Source organism: Syngnathus scovelli, chromosome 18 (genome assembly GCF_024217435.2).
Source record: "Syngnathus scovelli strain Florida chromosome 18, RoL_Ssco_1.2, whole genome shotgun sequence".
NCBI lineage: Eukaryota > Metazoa > Chordata > Actinopteri > Syngnathiformes > Syngnathidae > Syngnathus > Syngnathus scovelli.
In genome coordinates this window covers 5,992,027-6,005,401 of record NC_090864.1, presented here as the reverse complement: position 1 = coordinate 6,005,401, position 13,375 = coordinate 5,992,027, and the positions used below count along the sequence as shown (strand labels likewise).

At 46.9% G+C, this 13,375-nt stretch overlaps 3 protein-coding genes across 5 annotated transcripts; 2 read left to right on the top strand and 1 right to left on the bottom strand.

Moving 5' to 3' along the window:
* Positions 1 to 493: 493 nt before the first annotated feature.
* LOC125986030 (regulator of G-protein signaling 20) lies at positions 494 to 3,193 on the top strand. 3 transcript variants are annotated; one of them, XR_007487532.2, is made up of 6 exons: positions 494 to 660; positions 1,073 to 1,248; positions 1,952 to 2,035; positions 2,101 to 2,335; positions 2,430 to 2,721; positions 2,792 to 3,193. XR_007487532.2 is itself a non-coding variant. In XM_049749366.2 (5 exons), the coding sequence occupies exons 2-5, from the start codon at positions 1,097 to 1,099 to the stop codon at positions 2,631 to 2,633; spliced, it is 675 nt and encodes a 224-aa protein (XP_049605323.1). In that variant the 5' UTR covers positions 494 to 660; positions 1,073 to 1,096; the 3' UTR covers positions 2,634 to 3,193. The 3 variants fall into 3 exon arrangements, 2 of the variants coding, with proteins under 2 accessions (XP_049605323.1, XP_049605324.1); XM_049749366.2 differs by having other exon boundaries at positions 2,430 to 3,193; XM_049749367.1 differs by lacking the exon at positions 494 to 660 and having other exon boundaries at positions 667 to 1,248; positions 2,430 to 3,193.
* A 2,626-nt stretch (positions 3,194 to 5,819) lies between these two features.
* On the bottom strand, positions 5,820 to 7,787 carry LOC125985650 (acyl-protein thioesterase 1). The gene is made up of 9 exons (XM_049748598.2): positions 7,516 to 7,787; positions 7,382 to 7,413; positions 7,070 to 7,135; positions 6,911 to 6,958; positions 6,772 to 6,842; positions 6,630 to 6,703; positions 6,451 to 6,552; positions 6,216 to 6,395; positions 5,820 to 6,125 (listed from the first exon to the last, which is right to left on the bottom strand). Exons 1-9 carry the CDS (start codon positions 7,582 to 7,584, stop codon positions 6,066 to 6,068), a joined length of 702 nt encoding a protein of 233 aa, XP_049604555.1. The 5' UTR covers positions 7,585 to 7,787; the 3' UTR covers positions 5,820 to 6,065.
* A 374-nt stretch (positions 7,788 to 8,161) lies between these two features.
* On the top strand, positions 8,162 to 9,844 carry mrpl15 (mitochondrial ribosomal protein L15). The gene is made up of 4 exons (XM_049748597.2): positions 8,162 to 8,366; positions 8,637 to 8,794; positions 8,998 to 9,163; positions 9,251 to 9,844. Exons 1-4 carry the CDS (start codon positions 8,262 to 8,264, stop codon positions 9,710 to 9,712), a joined length of 891 nt encoding a protein of 296 aa, XP_049604554.1. The 5' UTR covers positions 8,162 to 8,261; the 3' UTR covers positions 9,713 to 9,844.
* The last annotated feature ends 3,531 nt before the right edge of the window (positions 9,845 to 13,375 follow it).

Sequence of the window (13,375 nt, the reverse complement as noted above, 5' to 3'; positions counted from 1 at the left end):
CTGGTTGCTATCCACTTGATGGGAACATTACTCTCACATTCAGACCCATGGTGCAATTTAGAGTCTGAAACGAAGCGAACATGCATGTTTTTAGAATGTGGGAGGAAGCTCGGGCAGAACACACAAACTCCACAAGACCTGCAGATGTGCAGATGTGCTCATCATCCATCGTGCTGCCGGAATACAGTTCAACTAAACGCAATTTTGTTGCCATATTAGTGTCACGTTGCTTCAATTGTACATCCGAAGCTGAGCCAATATGCAGTTCAGTGGGAAAGGTGACGGCAAGTTTGCTTGAATCAATGCTGCCATCTATTGTCAGATGCTTTAAAAATGACAAGAAATAAAATTGATTTATTGAACTCGTTTCATTAACGAAAATACCCACTTGCGGTTGTCGTGACTATGAGCGTAGGTTTACTCCTCCCTAGTGGCTGAACACTGTATTGCACCCCAACGGCAGATCTGGAGCGCACCCACACGTTGCATCTTTTGTTTGTAATTTAAAAGGAAATTGTCATTCTTATACAGTAGATATTTTAAATAACCGAAGAGCTTTAAAGGGACAGTACCACTCCCCGGTTGCGCATGCGCGCCTAAATCCTGCCCTCCTCCCCGCTGCAAAAACGGCACCTGCATTCTGGCATTCATGGTGACACAGTGAGTACATACGAGAGGGGCTTTATTTGCTATATTTTCTTCATTTATGCATGGGGGTTGAGCAGGGGTGATGCTTTTAAAGGATGATTGTATGCTTGCGTTTTCTGGCTGGAATGGTGAGAATGAAGCATCCCAAACCAGATTTTTGTATTTACTTGTATTTGCACGCAACTTGAATGCGCAGCACGAGCGTTTCGAATGCCCGTATCGAGAGCGTTTTAAATGCAAATGCTGCTGCTTTTATATGGAAAAGTGCATGTGAGTGAGGCAGATGGATGCTGCCTTGTCGCCAGGCTGAGTGACGAAGAGGAGGCTGTATTCATTCGCTGAAGGAAGGGGCTGGGAGCGGGGGGTGCAGATGTGACTAATATTGCGCGGATGGTGTGTCAAGTGTGGTGTTGCTCGCCTGCAGTTCACGGGTTCGGAGCGGCCGGGGATGCGCAAGAGGCAGCAGATGCAGGTGCACCAGGAAGCCGCCGCCGTCGCAGCCGCCAGTGTCCTGCAGGCCCGTCACGGGATGGCTGAGGCCCCCGCCAACGCCTCCAACGCCTGCTGCTTCTGCTGGTGCTGCTGCTGCAGCTGCTCCTGGTAACTCAACAAACTAACTAATAAAATAAATAAATTAATTTTTTTAAAAAAAAGGGGTGCTGGGGCGTTCTGTGAAAAATACTAGAACCAACCATATAAAAGAATAATTTAGGCGTCGGAAACAAATGTCATTCATTAATACCATATTATTTTTTGGAATCGAATTAAATATAGTGCACTCTTTAATAAAGCAAAACTTTTGTAAGATATATAATACGCATCTCCATGTTAATTTTTCAATGATTCGTCATAATTCATTAATTAGCCAGGTGACTTGTGATGTAATAGAGTAACAGTTTAAAAATGGGAGGCAATAGTTGAGCAGTTGCTAGCCATTGTGCTAATGATATTAGCATCGGCCGGCGGAAATTAATGTGTGCAAATGATCATTTCACAAACGCATTTTGGAATCATGGAGTACTTACGGCCTTTGAGGGAGGCCTGAGTGATTGTTTTTGGTCCCCCGACGTGCTTCTTAATTGCTGTTCCTTCCCAAGTGGGACGGCGGACCCAATTAGAGCTGGCGTCAGGTGCTGTGTACATTTTAATGACGTGTCTTGTCACTATTTACGTGGCCTTCCCAGTGGAACAGGCCCAACGACTGTCACCATCTATTAATACGCTATCGTCCATCCCTCAATGGGAATAATGAAGGAGTGCACCCTCGACCTTCTGCATGTGTCAAACGTTTGCTTTCTTGCAGTTTAACTGTTCGAGGCGAAGACGAGACAATCCAGAGGTCCGCTTGCGATCGCAGGACGGATGATGCAAATCACTGTGAAGACAGGTAAGTGGCACTTGGGAGGTACGCGGAGCACACGGGCTCATCTGACCTTGAACGTCATCCGAAAGCCCCAAGCCCACACTGGAGGACGCTCGATCCTGGACGACATCCTTCGAGAAGGTGATGAAGAGCGCGGCGGGGCGTGCCTGCTTCCGCCAGTTCCTGCGCACTGAGTTCAGCGAGGAGAACATGATGTTCTGGCTGGCCTGCGAGGAGCTGAAGAAGGAGACCAACAAGACGGTGGTGGAGGAGAGAGTCCGGCAAATATACGAGGACTTCATCTCCATCCTCTCGCTGAAGGAGGTAATATAAGTAGCGCTCAACCCGTCACGAACGACACAGCGACAGACGGGAGACGTTACGGTGGGTTAACGGACGGCTCTGGGTTGACCCGCAGGTCAGCCTGGACTCGCGCGTGCGTGACGTGATCAATCGCAACATGCTGGAGCCCACCTCGCACACCTTCGACGACGCCCAGCAGCAGATCTACACGCTGATGCAGAGAGACTCCTACCCACGCTACATCAACTCGGCCGCCTACACCGATCTGCTCACGAGCCTGGAGGATCCTCCGCCAACACCGCCGCCTCCAAAGCCATAGAAGATTCGCCGTTAGCTTTAAAAATTAAAAAAAAAAAAAAAGCTGCACACGTCCCAATGGAGTTTCGGTTGTGTGTCCTGCACAAATGGCAAGCCCTCAAATGTCTATTTTTCTACAGTGCCAGGTACTTGATATTGCACTTTTCTACTTGTTTCCAGGAAAAAGGGGCGAACGAATTTCGCTGTCCATCACGAGCCTTAGAAACAGGCAGGTTTCATTTTGACACCCATTTAGAAGACGGGGAGTGCCTTTGGGACCAGATCTTCTACACCTTTGACTTTGGTGCTTTTCAGCTCTTCTCCAGCTTATAAACTGTACCTGGAAATGATGACACAGATCATTTGTATATTCTCACATAGATATAAGATAGACGACTAGATATAGCACTATAGTTATATCTCCAGATAGTGATAATATACCGTCCGTACATTTGGATACTGTGATATGCGTCATTTTCTACAAGGAAAGACGATGTGAAAACATGTCCGCCACTCAAGTTGTGTGTCAGGGCAAATTTGTGTCAAAGTAGTTAAATAAAAGCACAATTATGTTTTGATGGATATAGTTCATTTCATATCAGTGAAGAGTTTTAAGACAGAGTATCATTTTATTCTATTTTTTGTTTCGTAAGATTGCCTGGCCTAAAACGTTAACTCTCCTGTTATGTTTGTTGCTAAGGAACAGCTTTCATGTCCTAGAGTCAAGCTAACGCGAGGCATGTTTGACTATCCAAGTGTCTGGGGGGGGAAAAAAAAATTAAACAATTTCATTAATCCTTAACTTCTTCTACTCTTCTTTTCGTCAATATTTAGTGGCTAGTGACTTGTTTTTAAATATAAAATGCATGTTAAACGTTGCATCCAGAAGGCTCTGCTTGAAGCTACAGAGAAGGTGTGCGGATGGTCAAAGGGTAAAGCAAGACAAAAAGAGACATGGTGGTGGACTGACAGCGTCGAAAGAGCGGTGAATGAGAAGAGGAGGTGCCATAAAGTATGGAAGAAATCTAAAAGGGAGGCAGACCGAGCGCGGTATGTAGAGGCAAAGAGGGCGTCACGGACAGCAGTGTGGAAGGCCCCCAAGAGACCAAGAGGAAAGAATTTGCAAGTGAATTGGAGAGTGAGAGAGGACGAAAGAGCTTCTTCAAGATAGCAAAGCAAATGGTTAAGGAGAGGCGTGATGTGACAGGTGCAAACTGTGTAAAGGATGAGGATGGCAACATCGTGACAGACAACAGAGGAGTGAAGGAAGTATGACGAAGGTACATGGAGAAGCTGCTGAATGTGGAGAATGACTGGGATGGAGAGGTGGGATGTGACGAAGTGGAGGGTGAATGTGGCCTGATCACGCGAACAGAAGTGGGGAAAGCCATGAAGGCCATGAAGGATGGAAAGGCAGCTGGACCATCTGGAATGGTGGCAGAGATGCTAAAGGCAGCGGGAGACGTCGGTGTGCAGTGGATGACTGACCTGTGTAACAGTGTCATCGCTGAGGGACACATTCGAGGACTGGACAAGAAGCGTCCTGGTGCCGCTATTCAAAGGGAAGGGGGACCCACTTGCATGCGGGTCTCATACAGGCCCATAAAGCTGCTGGAGCATGGAAGGAAGTTGTTAGAGAGGGTGAGGTCACGGGTAGAGGTGGACAAGATGCAGTATGGCTTCATGCCTGGTAAAGGTACAACAGACGCAGTTTTTGTCATCCGACAGATGTAAGAGAAACACCAGGAGAAGAGGAAGAGGTTGTACTTCGCTTTTGTTGACCTGGAAAAAGCATTCGACAGGGTGCCAAGGGAGGTGGTGAGATGGGCCCTAAGGAAGTCGGGCGTGGAAGAGGGACTGGTTAAGGCTGTGATGACTCTCTACTGCAGAGCATGCACGCCTGTTAGAACAGGACCTGGCGACAGTAATGGGTTTGAAGTAAGGGTAGGGGTGCACCAGGGATCAGTGCTCAGCCCATTATTGTTTGCTATCGTGATGGATGTGGTATCAAGGGAAGTGAGGGGTGGACTACCATGGGAGCGGCTCTACGCGGATGACCTGGTATTGATGGCTCACAGTCGAGAAGACCTAGCTAGGAAGCTAGCAGCCTGGAAGACCTGCCTGGCAGTGAAAGGAATGAAGGTGAATGCGGCAAAATCAAAGGTCATGGTCGGTGGTGCTGGCCTGGGAGTGGTACCACAGTCAGGAGCATGGCCATGTGGAGTTTGCGGGAAGGGAGTGCAAGCTAACTCTATCCGGCAAGGGTTGTCAGAGATGGGTACACCGGAGATGCAGCGGAGTAAAAGTCAGCCTACTAGCTGCAAGTAAGACCTTCAAATGCAAGCGGTGCAGGGGAGAAGTCGCCCAAGCAGACCCAGCTGAGCGAGAGGGGCTCATAGTAGATGGGGAGATGTATGAGGTGGTGGACAGCTTCTGCTACCTTGGAGACATGCTTAACGCTAATGGGGGGGGTGGACCTAGCAGTGACAACAAGGGTGAGAAGCGGGTGGAAGAAATTCAGGGAACTCATGCCCTTCTTAACATCTAAGGCCCCATCCCTGAAGATGAGAGGCCAAGTGTACTCAGCCTGCGTCAGAAGTAGTATGACGTACGGAAGTGAGGCATGGGCCCTGAAAACAGAACACGAAGACAAACTAAACAGAGCAGAAATGAGGATGATCAGATGGATGTGTGGTGTGTCAATGAGGGAGAAAAAATCCAGTGCAGAGCTGAGAAAGAAGATGGGAGTGGAGGCCATAGTGGATGTGGTGAGGAGAGGCAGACTGCGATGGTACAGACATGTAGTGAGGAAGGACGAGAACGACTGGGTGAAGAAAGTTATGTCGTATAATGTAGAGGGAACAAGACCCAGTGGCCGACCTAAAAAGACCTGGCAGACGACCGTGTCAGCTGACATGAAGGCACTCGGCATCAACCACGAGATGGCCATGGACCGTTCCCGGTGGAAGAAAGCCATATCAAGAACCCAGTCCAACCCAGCGGCGCCTGGAAAACGGACTTTAAACCGATGATGATGATGATGATGAGTGTTTTGCATCCTTATAAATCAAAACAAGAAAACCTGCCATCTTGAAATAAGCCTAAACGAGGCAGTTAGTAAATATGCAATTAAATCTAATTAACAGATGGCAAGCTAGAAGTCAATTTATTTTGGCAAGTAGTCAAATTAGAAACAAGCAAACAAACAAAAAATTAATAGGCCGTTTATTGCGCGTAAAAAGTACAGCTTGAGATAGCCCCGGTCCAGGAAATGGCTTTTAGCATCACAATCAAGCGACTGATGTCACGCTACCATAATGTCACTCCAGGGCGGGGCGGGGTGGACGAACCTCGTCCGGAGCGCAACGTGAAGCGGTCCTGCGCACCTCTTGCGTAGCGGAGGAGGCGTGTTTGCTGTCGTCAAGTGTCCTCGGGCCAACCGAGTCGGTGGCGTTCATTCGTTGCTGATGGCGGGCAGCTGCTTCTCGATGAATCGTTTAATGTCCACCATTTCCTGCGCAAAAACAACATCGCTCGTCTTACCAGGGTGATCTTTTTTAAAAAGAAATATGGAGGCTGGTCTCGGGTGTTATTTGGTGCAGACCTCTGGACAGGCGCTGTGCGACAGGCCAGGGTACGTCTTGAAGATGACATTGTCGGGGCCCAGAAGGCTCTTCAGCTTTTCGGCGGTGCGACTGCCGAAAGAGAACGGCACCAGCGGGTCGGCGTCGCCGTGGCACTGCAGCACGGTCATGTCCTTACTGGCGCCGCCGGCTGCCGCTGCCTGCGAGAGAGCCGTTAGCGGAAGGACACGACACGGAATAAGATGACACACCCACCTGAGGGAAGGCGTTGCGAAGGGGAAGCCAGCAGCTGAGGGCTACCACCCCGGCGAGCTTCTGTTGGCTGGTCAGAGCCGTGTAGAGCGACAGAGCGCCACCCTGAGGACAGATAATAGCAAACGCGTCAGCCCGAGGGGATTTCAAAACACGGGGAAAACGCTTTTGCCCATAATGACCTGCGAGAATCCACCCAGGATGATTCGATGGGAGGGAATGCCATTCTTTACTTCCTGGTCAATCATGGCTTTAACTGAGGAGGAATCAAAAGTACGTGAGTCCCTGAATGCAACACAGACAGAGGGACAGGGACACACGCACGGTTGTCTGACGCTCTCTTGATGCCGGCCTCATCTTCTTGCGCTTCTGAACTCAAGCCGTAAATGTCAAACCTAAACACAACGTGTTTCTGTTTTCATGCAAATGTACATTTCAAAAACATTTATTTGCATCCACCTACCAGGAAGGCATGGACATTCGCATATTTAACGTGACAGGCATGGTAGGGCTGCAAATTAAACACACATACACAGACAAAAAATAACATTAAAATGAATGAAGTCCCATCATGAAATATAGTGAGAAAAAAAATACTGATAATTTTAAAATGAATACATACGCATGTGGACAAATGTACTTGACGTGGGGAATCCTGATACCACTGAAGGCTTCTGCCCAGCCGTGACTGTCCAAAAAAACACAAGCAATAAAATGCTGTAAATGTAATCAATCATTCATATACAATAATAGCACAGTAGCCAATTTTTAAACCTAAATAAAAAATATTATAAGTACATGTCAAAACACGGCATACAACTACAAAATTAGAAGTTGTGTGGATGTAAATCGTTCAAAATTTAAAAATATAACCATTTATGCAGTAGGGTTAGAGTTGTGTAGTATGATGACAGCTGCAAACGCGGTGACCTACCCCGTGTCACCGAGGCCATGCAGGAAGATCACCTGCAAAGGTTTGGAATGACATCAATTAGGTGAAGATATCAAATGTTTCTCATGCAAATAATCCTGCAAGTAAGCAGTAGCCAGTCGGGATTATCGACTCACCGCCGCGGAGGCTTTGCGGGCAGCAGGCACGATGGCAGGTAGGGGCGCCGACATGTTATTACCGCACATACAACGACGCGTTGTACCAGTGAAGAAGCCGCTTTTAAGGCGAAATATCGAGGCAAACCGTAAATATGATTGAAGGACGATGAGATCGCCGCTGTTTAGCAGACTGGAGAGTTTCCTTTTGGCTAAATTTCGCTAAAAAAAAAAACAACAACACACGCTGATAGGACAAATCTCGCACTAGTTGTACGTCAAAGTGGGCAAAGGAAGTCCCGCCTCCTCTACTTTATGATTGGCTCTGCTCGAGGAAGACCTAAAGAATTAAGGTGGTGATTGGTTCTTTAAAACGCAAATCTTTTACCTAACGTTCATGTCAGATGATGCAACGCTTTGATGCAATTTTAAGAGTCAAACGAAATGAAATGTATGATTAGAGCTTTGAAATGAATTGTTTTCAAGACCACAAATGTTTATAATAATTGAAAAAACAATCCGGGGCAATGCAGGCTTTGATAACTATTTGAAGGATCAAATGTCATTTTATGATAACAGTTTTGAAAGTGAATGTTCAAAGCCAGCATAGTATTTTGGTAATTTTATTTTTCAACATTGATTTTTTCCGGGTAGGATCACTTCCGATGTCTCGCCCAGCCTCATCACGTGACCCGGGTTGTCCTTGGTTACAGGCCGAGTCAAGTTTTTGCAGAGACATGTGAAGCAAATCGTGGATCAGAACAATCATGTCTTTCCCCAACAAAACCGGCAGCAAGGCGTTTGAAGCCTTGCGGAACCTGCCGCGCCTATCGCTGGCCAACCTGAGGCCCGAGCCCGGCGCCAAGAAGCTCGTAAGGTTCCATTTAGACACACCGTAAATGCAAGCTAACAAGCTAATGCTAACGTGACACTCAACGTCGGCTAACTAGTTAGCATGTTGTGGTACACTCGCCTGTCATGTGTGCAGGCACCATGAGTTCGAACCCCGCATTTGACTGTTTGCATGCGTGTATGTGGATGAAAAACTAGTTAGCATGGCTAATGTTAACCATGGTCTTTGACAGTCAACATGTGTTAGCCCGCGAGGCTAATGCTAACCAATCTCGTCACTCCTTTTTTAGGGTAAGCGTCGGGGCAGAGGGCAGCACGGCGGCAACCGGAGCGGACGAGGACACAAGGGAGAGCGGCAGCGAGGCACCCGGCCTCGACTCGGCTTCGAAGGCGGAACGACCCCTTTCTATCTGGCCATCCCCAAATACGGCTACAATGAAGGGCACAGGTAGGACATATTTTACAGTGCGTTGTGACGTATTTAAAATAAGAGGAAAAATAAATTTCAGAGGACTAGAGTTTGGGAATATTTCTGCAGTTCTGACTACTCAAAAGTTCCCCCAAACGTCTATTAAAAAAGTCTGGCTAGTATTTGAAAAAAAATACACGGAAACTCACGTCTGCCTTCCCGTCTGTTTTGTGCCGCTTCAGCCGGCGTCCTCAGTACCAGCCGCTGTCCCTGGGGCGCCTTCAGTACCTCATCGACTTGGGCCGAGTGGACCCTGGCCAGCCCATCGACCTGACGCAGCTGGTCAACGGGCGTGGCGTCACTGTGCAGCCGCTCAAGAAGGACTTTGGTGTGCAGTTGGTGGATGACGTACGTGCTACAGTCGTCTCCCTCCATCATTTCACTTTTTTGAATGAGATTGCTCACAAGGTCTCGCATGCACTTTTGTGTTTGCAGGGTGCCGAGTTGTTCTCGGCCAAAGTGAACATCGAGGTCCAGCGCGCGTCCGAGAAAGCCATCGCGGCCGTGGAAAGGAATGGCGGCGTGGTGACCAGCGCCTTCTACGACCCCATCAGTCTGGCCATCCTCATCAAACCCGTCCCGTTCTTCCAACGCAGCCAGCCCATCCCCAAGCGCATGCTGCCCGGCGAAGAACTGCTGCGTTACTACACGGACCCCGAAAACCGTGGCTACTTGGCGCACCCCGATGACGTCCAGCGAGCCCGTCTCGCCTTGGCCCTCAAGTATGGCTATGTGCTGCCAGACGTTTCCCGAGACCAACTGTTTGATGTGCTCGCTGCGCGTAAGGACGTGCGGCAGATTTTCTTTGGACTCGCCCCAGGCTGGATCGTCAACATGGCCGAGAAGAAGATCCTTAAGCCCACAGATGAGAAGCTACTGAAATACTACGCCTCCTAGTGGACGTTTTGTGTATTATGTTTGTAGGTATTAGCAGGGGTTCTCAAGCTCGAGTCATCAAAATAAATTGTCATCATTTGCAAAAGTTGATATTTATATAAGGTGCCAATAAAACAAGCGTGCTACTCAAAAGCTCATGTTTGCAAATGTCCTATGCAAAAAAAAAAAAAAAAAGAACTTCTTGGAACCATCGCACGTTCTCAGTTTGAAGGGAAAACGTCACGCGACAGGTGAGCGTGCAGGAAATCAAGACAAGTGGAAAGAATGAAAACAGGAAGCAGATGGCAGTGACGTACACCACTTGCAACTTTTCGAATGAGTCACATGACCAACAGCAGCTGTATCCTGCATCACACATCAGGAGACAGAGCCCACAGATTGCATGTTCAAGAAATTAATAATACCAAGGAAATAAAATATTCTACACTTAGAATTGTAGCACTTTTTCTGGCAGTGTACGTTTGGGAAGGGGACATGGGCCTAATGTTTATTTGGTCGAAATGTCAGCCCGGCTATAAATACATGGCCTATTTGATGCTTCTTTATCAAAGGAAGCATATGTTTGTGTGCTCACATTGTGCTCACACACAAAGCCAAAGCGGGCGCAAGTCCACTCGAGATTTAGTGGAAGGGAATTTCAACAGAAAAGCTCAAATTTGAGGGGTGGAGAGGAGGGGTGGGTGACTTCTAGTGGTTAAATGTGACACTTTGGTGGCTGAGGACAAATCGAGGCTGCATCCTCACCACATCAAATAAATCCGAGGGCAGGAAAGAAAACGCAGAGTCATTGTTTACTGGTGGCCGTGCTGGCTTATCTTCAAAGCAGCAGATTCTTTGCACTTCAACTCTCCAAACGAACGTTTTGCTTTATTTGTATTTAGTTATTTATTTTGCGACCTTTGACTCTCCGGATGTTGTTGAGATGTTGGCATTTTCTACCTTGGTTTAATAGACAATTACAGAAATGGGAGATTTAGTAAAACTATTCTGTCTATATCCTCTATCAAAAATAGCTATGAATTAATTTGATATTAGTTTTCTGCCTGTTAATTGTTGCACATCTAATTAGGAGTACCACTAGTGGCTCCCCCTACAGGTATGCAAAAGTATCACTGAATTCTAAAGAAATAGTTGTCCATTGATTTGATCATGGATGAATTGACGACTTGCTGGGCCTCTACTCTGGCGGTAGCGTTGGGAGGTGTCGTAAAAAGTTTGTGAAGGGCGGCGACAGCAGCAATCAGCGTCCTGAAAACGACGTGGCTCTCGCTGCACATTAATCAAATGTCTGTGTCTAACCTCTTGACACTTATCTCGTTAGAGCTGCCGGCAGACATTTTCTGCCACCAACGAAAGCGAACGAGCGGGAGGATTCGTCTGGCGGTTGTCGAGGGCCATTTAATGGCGGCTCCGAGGTTGTGTTTGCACGCACGTGATGGCGGCTTGAAAAAAGACATCCAGACGTCCTTCGCTTGCATGTATTCTTTCCTCAAATTTGTATTTTATTTCATTTAAAAGGAGCTAATCTGGCATTTATGCATTTAAATATTTCTTTTGTTTCTAGAAGTTAATCCCCAAATATTCACTTCTTAATCCTTCAATATTTTATAAAAAACAAAATTATCTGTACTAAATTGTATTGAATTAAATCCAGCACGCTTCTGCGAATGTTAGCATTCAATATTTGACACACAACACTTGTAACATTTAATGGGGGGGGTGCTTTTTGGTGTTTGAAGTCTGGCTCAGTCTACGTTGTTATCAGAGCTTCATCATTGTGGGGGCCCTAATGAAGGGGCGGGGGGGCTTGTAATCCTCTCAGCTGGCCTTACGTAAGGCCGGGCAGGGCGCTGTTTACACTCCATTGGGGTGGGGTGGGGAGACCCCCACTTGGGGGGGGGGGGTGTCATAGTTGGCTGCATAGAATGCTGTCTGAGCTTTCTATGGATCATGGGCCTGCTGTGCCCATACAATGCAAAGCCCAGAAGAAGCACTATCACACCATGCAAGGAATACAGTGCTTCATTATGACACCTTCATGTCATAAGGAAGGAAGGGGGGTCCAAACATTCCAAATAAGCCATAAAAGTAAAAGGAACAAGTTGATGCAGTGTGCTGGCATGCAGCTACTGACTCAAACGGACCTGTGCAAGTCCGTTGGAGAAGACTAAAGCAAGACAGTGGAGAAGCAGTTGTAATGTCCAATCAAAATTCAGTGGAGATGCTCTACTTTTGACTTGGCTTTCTAATCCAATCAGATAACCAATGAGTCAATTGGACAAGCAATATAATTCAACTGAAAAGGTACACGCTTGTGACGTCAGTCGGTCAGCAGGGGGCGTCGTGAGCCGAAACCAACGTTGTTGTAGTCCCGCTGTGCCTAATTGAATCCATTACAAGCAGCAGCTTTGTTGCACTTTTGTGTCTTTCACAGCACATCGGAGCGTGCGTGGCCTTCAACACCGCCGATGTGGATTGGCAGCCTCCAATTCTCATCGCCACCCTCCCCCACGCTTATCCCCACGCCGCGCATTTTGTCTTGATGAGCCTTGAGCACATCAAGCCTCTTCTGCCAAAGTCCAAGCTTCTCGAGTTTTTGTTTAGCTGATGACGTCACGCACCTTGCAGGGGTTTTGCACACCGTAATATGCGGGAATCGAACTCATGGTGCCTGCACATAAGACAGGCGAATGTAGCACCTTGCAGGTTTATTGACACCTTCGCCCTGACGTGCGTGACGTCAGGCGGCGAGTTTTAACCGACATCATTGCAATGCAAAGGCGCAACTCATAAGCGACTCGTCTGCAGGACAAAAGAAGCGCAGGTGCAAAATGTTGGGCAGCTTTTTGCGCAAGTGTCATGCAGTCAAGCTTTTGTTTGCCCCTAATGGAAGCTTTTATTTGGGAGGGGGGGAATTCACCTGCAATCATCATTCGACAATGACAGGAATGGATTGAGGGTCGGCTGTGTTCACGTATTCAACGCGCTTTTCATTCCCCGTATTTATTTAGTTTAGAATTAAACTTAGATCATCAACATTACACGTCATCATTAAAGTCCTACATTAATTTGAAATGACACGTTTTCTCAAATGGAAATAAAATTCAATTTTAGTTTGTTAATTAGTTTGTTGAAAATGTTTTAAGTAAACGAATTAAAATGTACTATTGATTATTATGTTTTCAGTTTTTTTTCGAAATGGAAATAAAATCTTATCACTGGTGAGGGAAGATTATGCAGTTTACACATTATACGTTTTAAAATAAATGCATTGAAAATAAACGATGCATTTCAAATGGCTCTCGACAAGCACTTTAAAACTGTTTTTCTGGCTTTAAATGAAAATGAAAAGGAGAGGAGGTGAAAGAGGCCATGTTGGTTTCTATGAGTCTGTTGTGCATTCAATCCACTTTTAAGGCTCGTCAACAATAAAACTTTTTTCTTTTTAGTTTTTGGTAAATTTGCGGCTCGTCTCCCCTTGCAGATGATGACTCGCCCTTCATCATCATCATGCCATCATCATCATCGTTCCCTTTGTGCGTGTCTATCTGCTCAAATATTTGTCAGACGCAATAAACTCGCGCCTTTCATCATCGGCGTACTCAAAAGTCATGCACGATGTAATTAGTAACCAAGTCCCCCCCCCTCGCCCCCTCGCACACA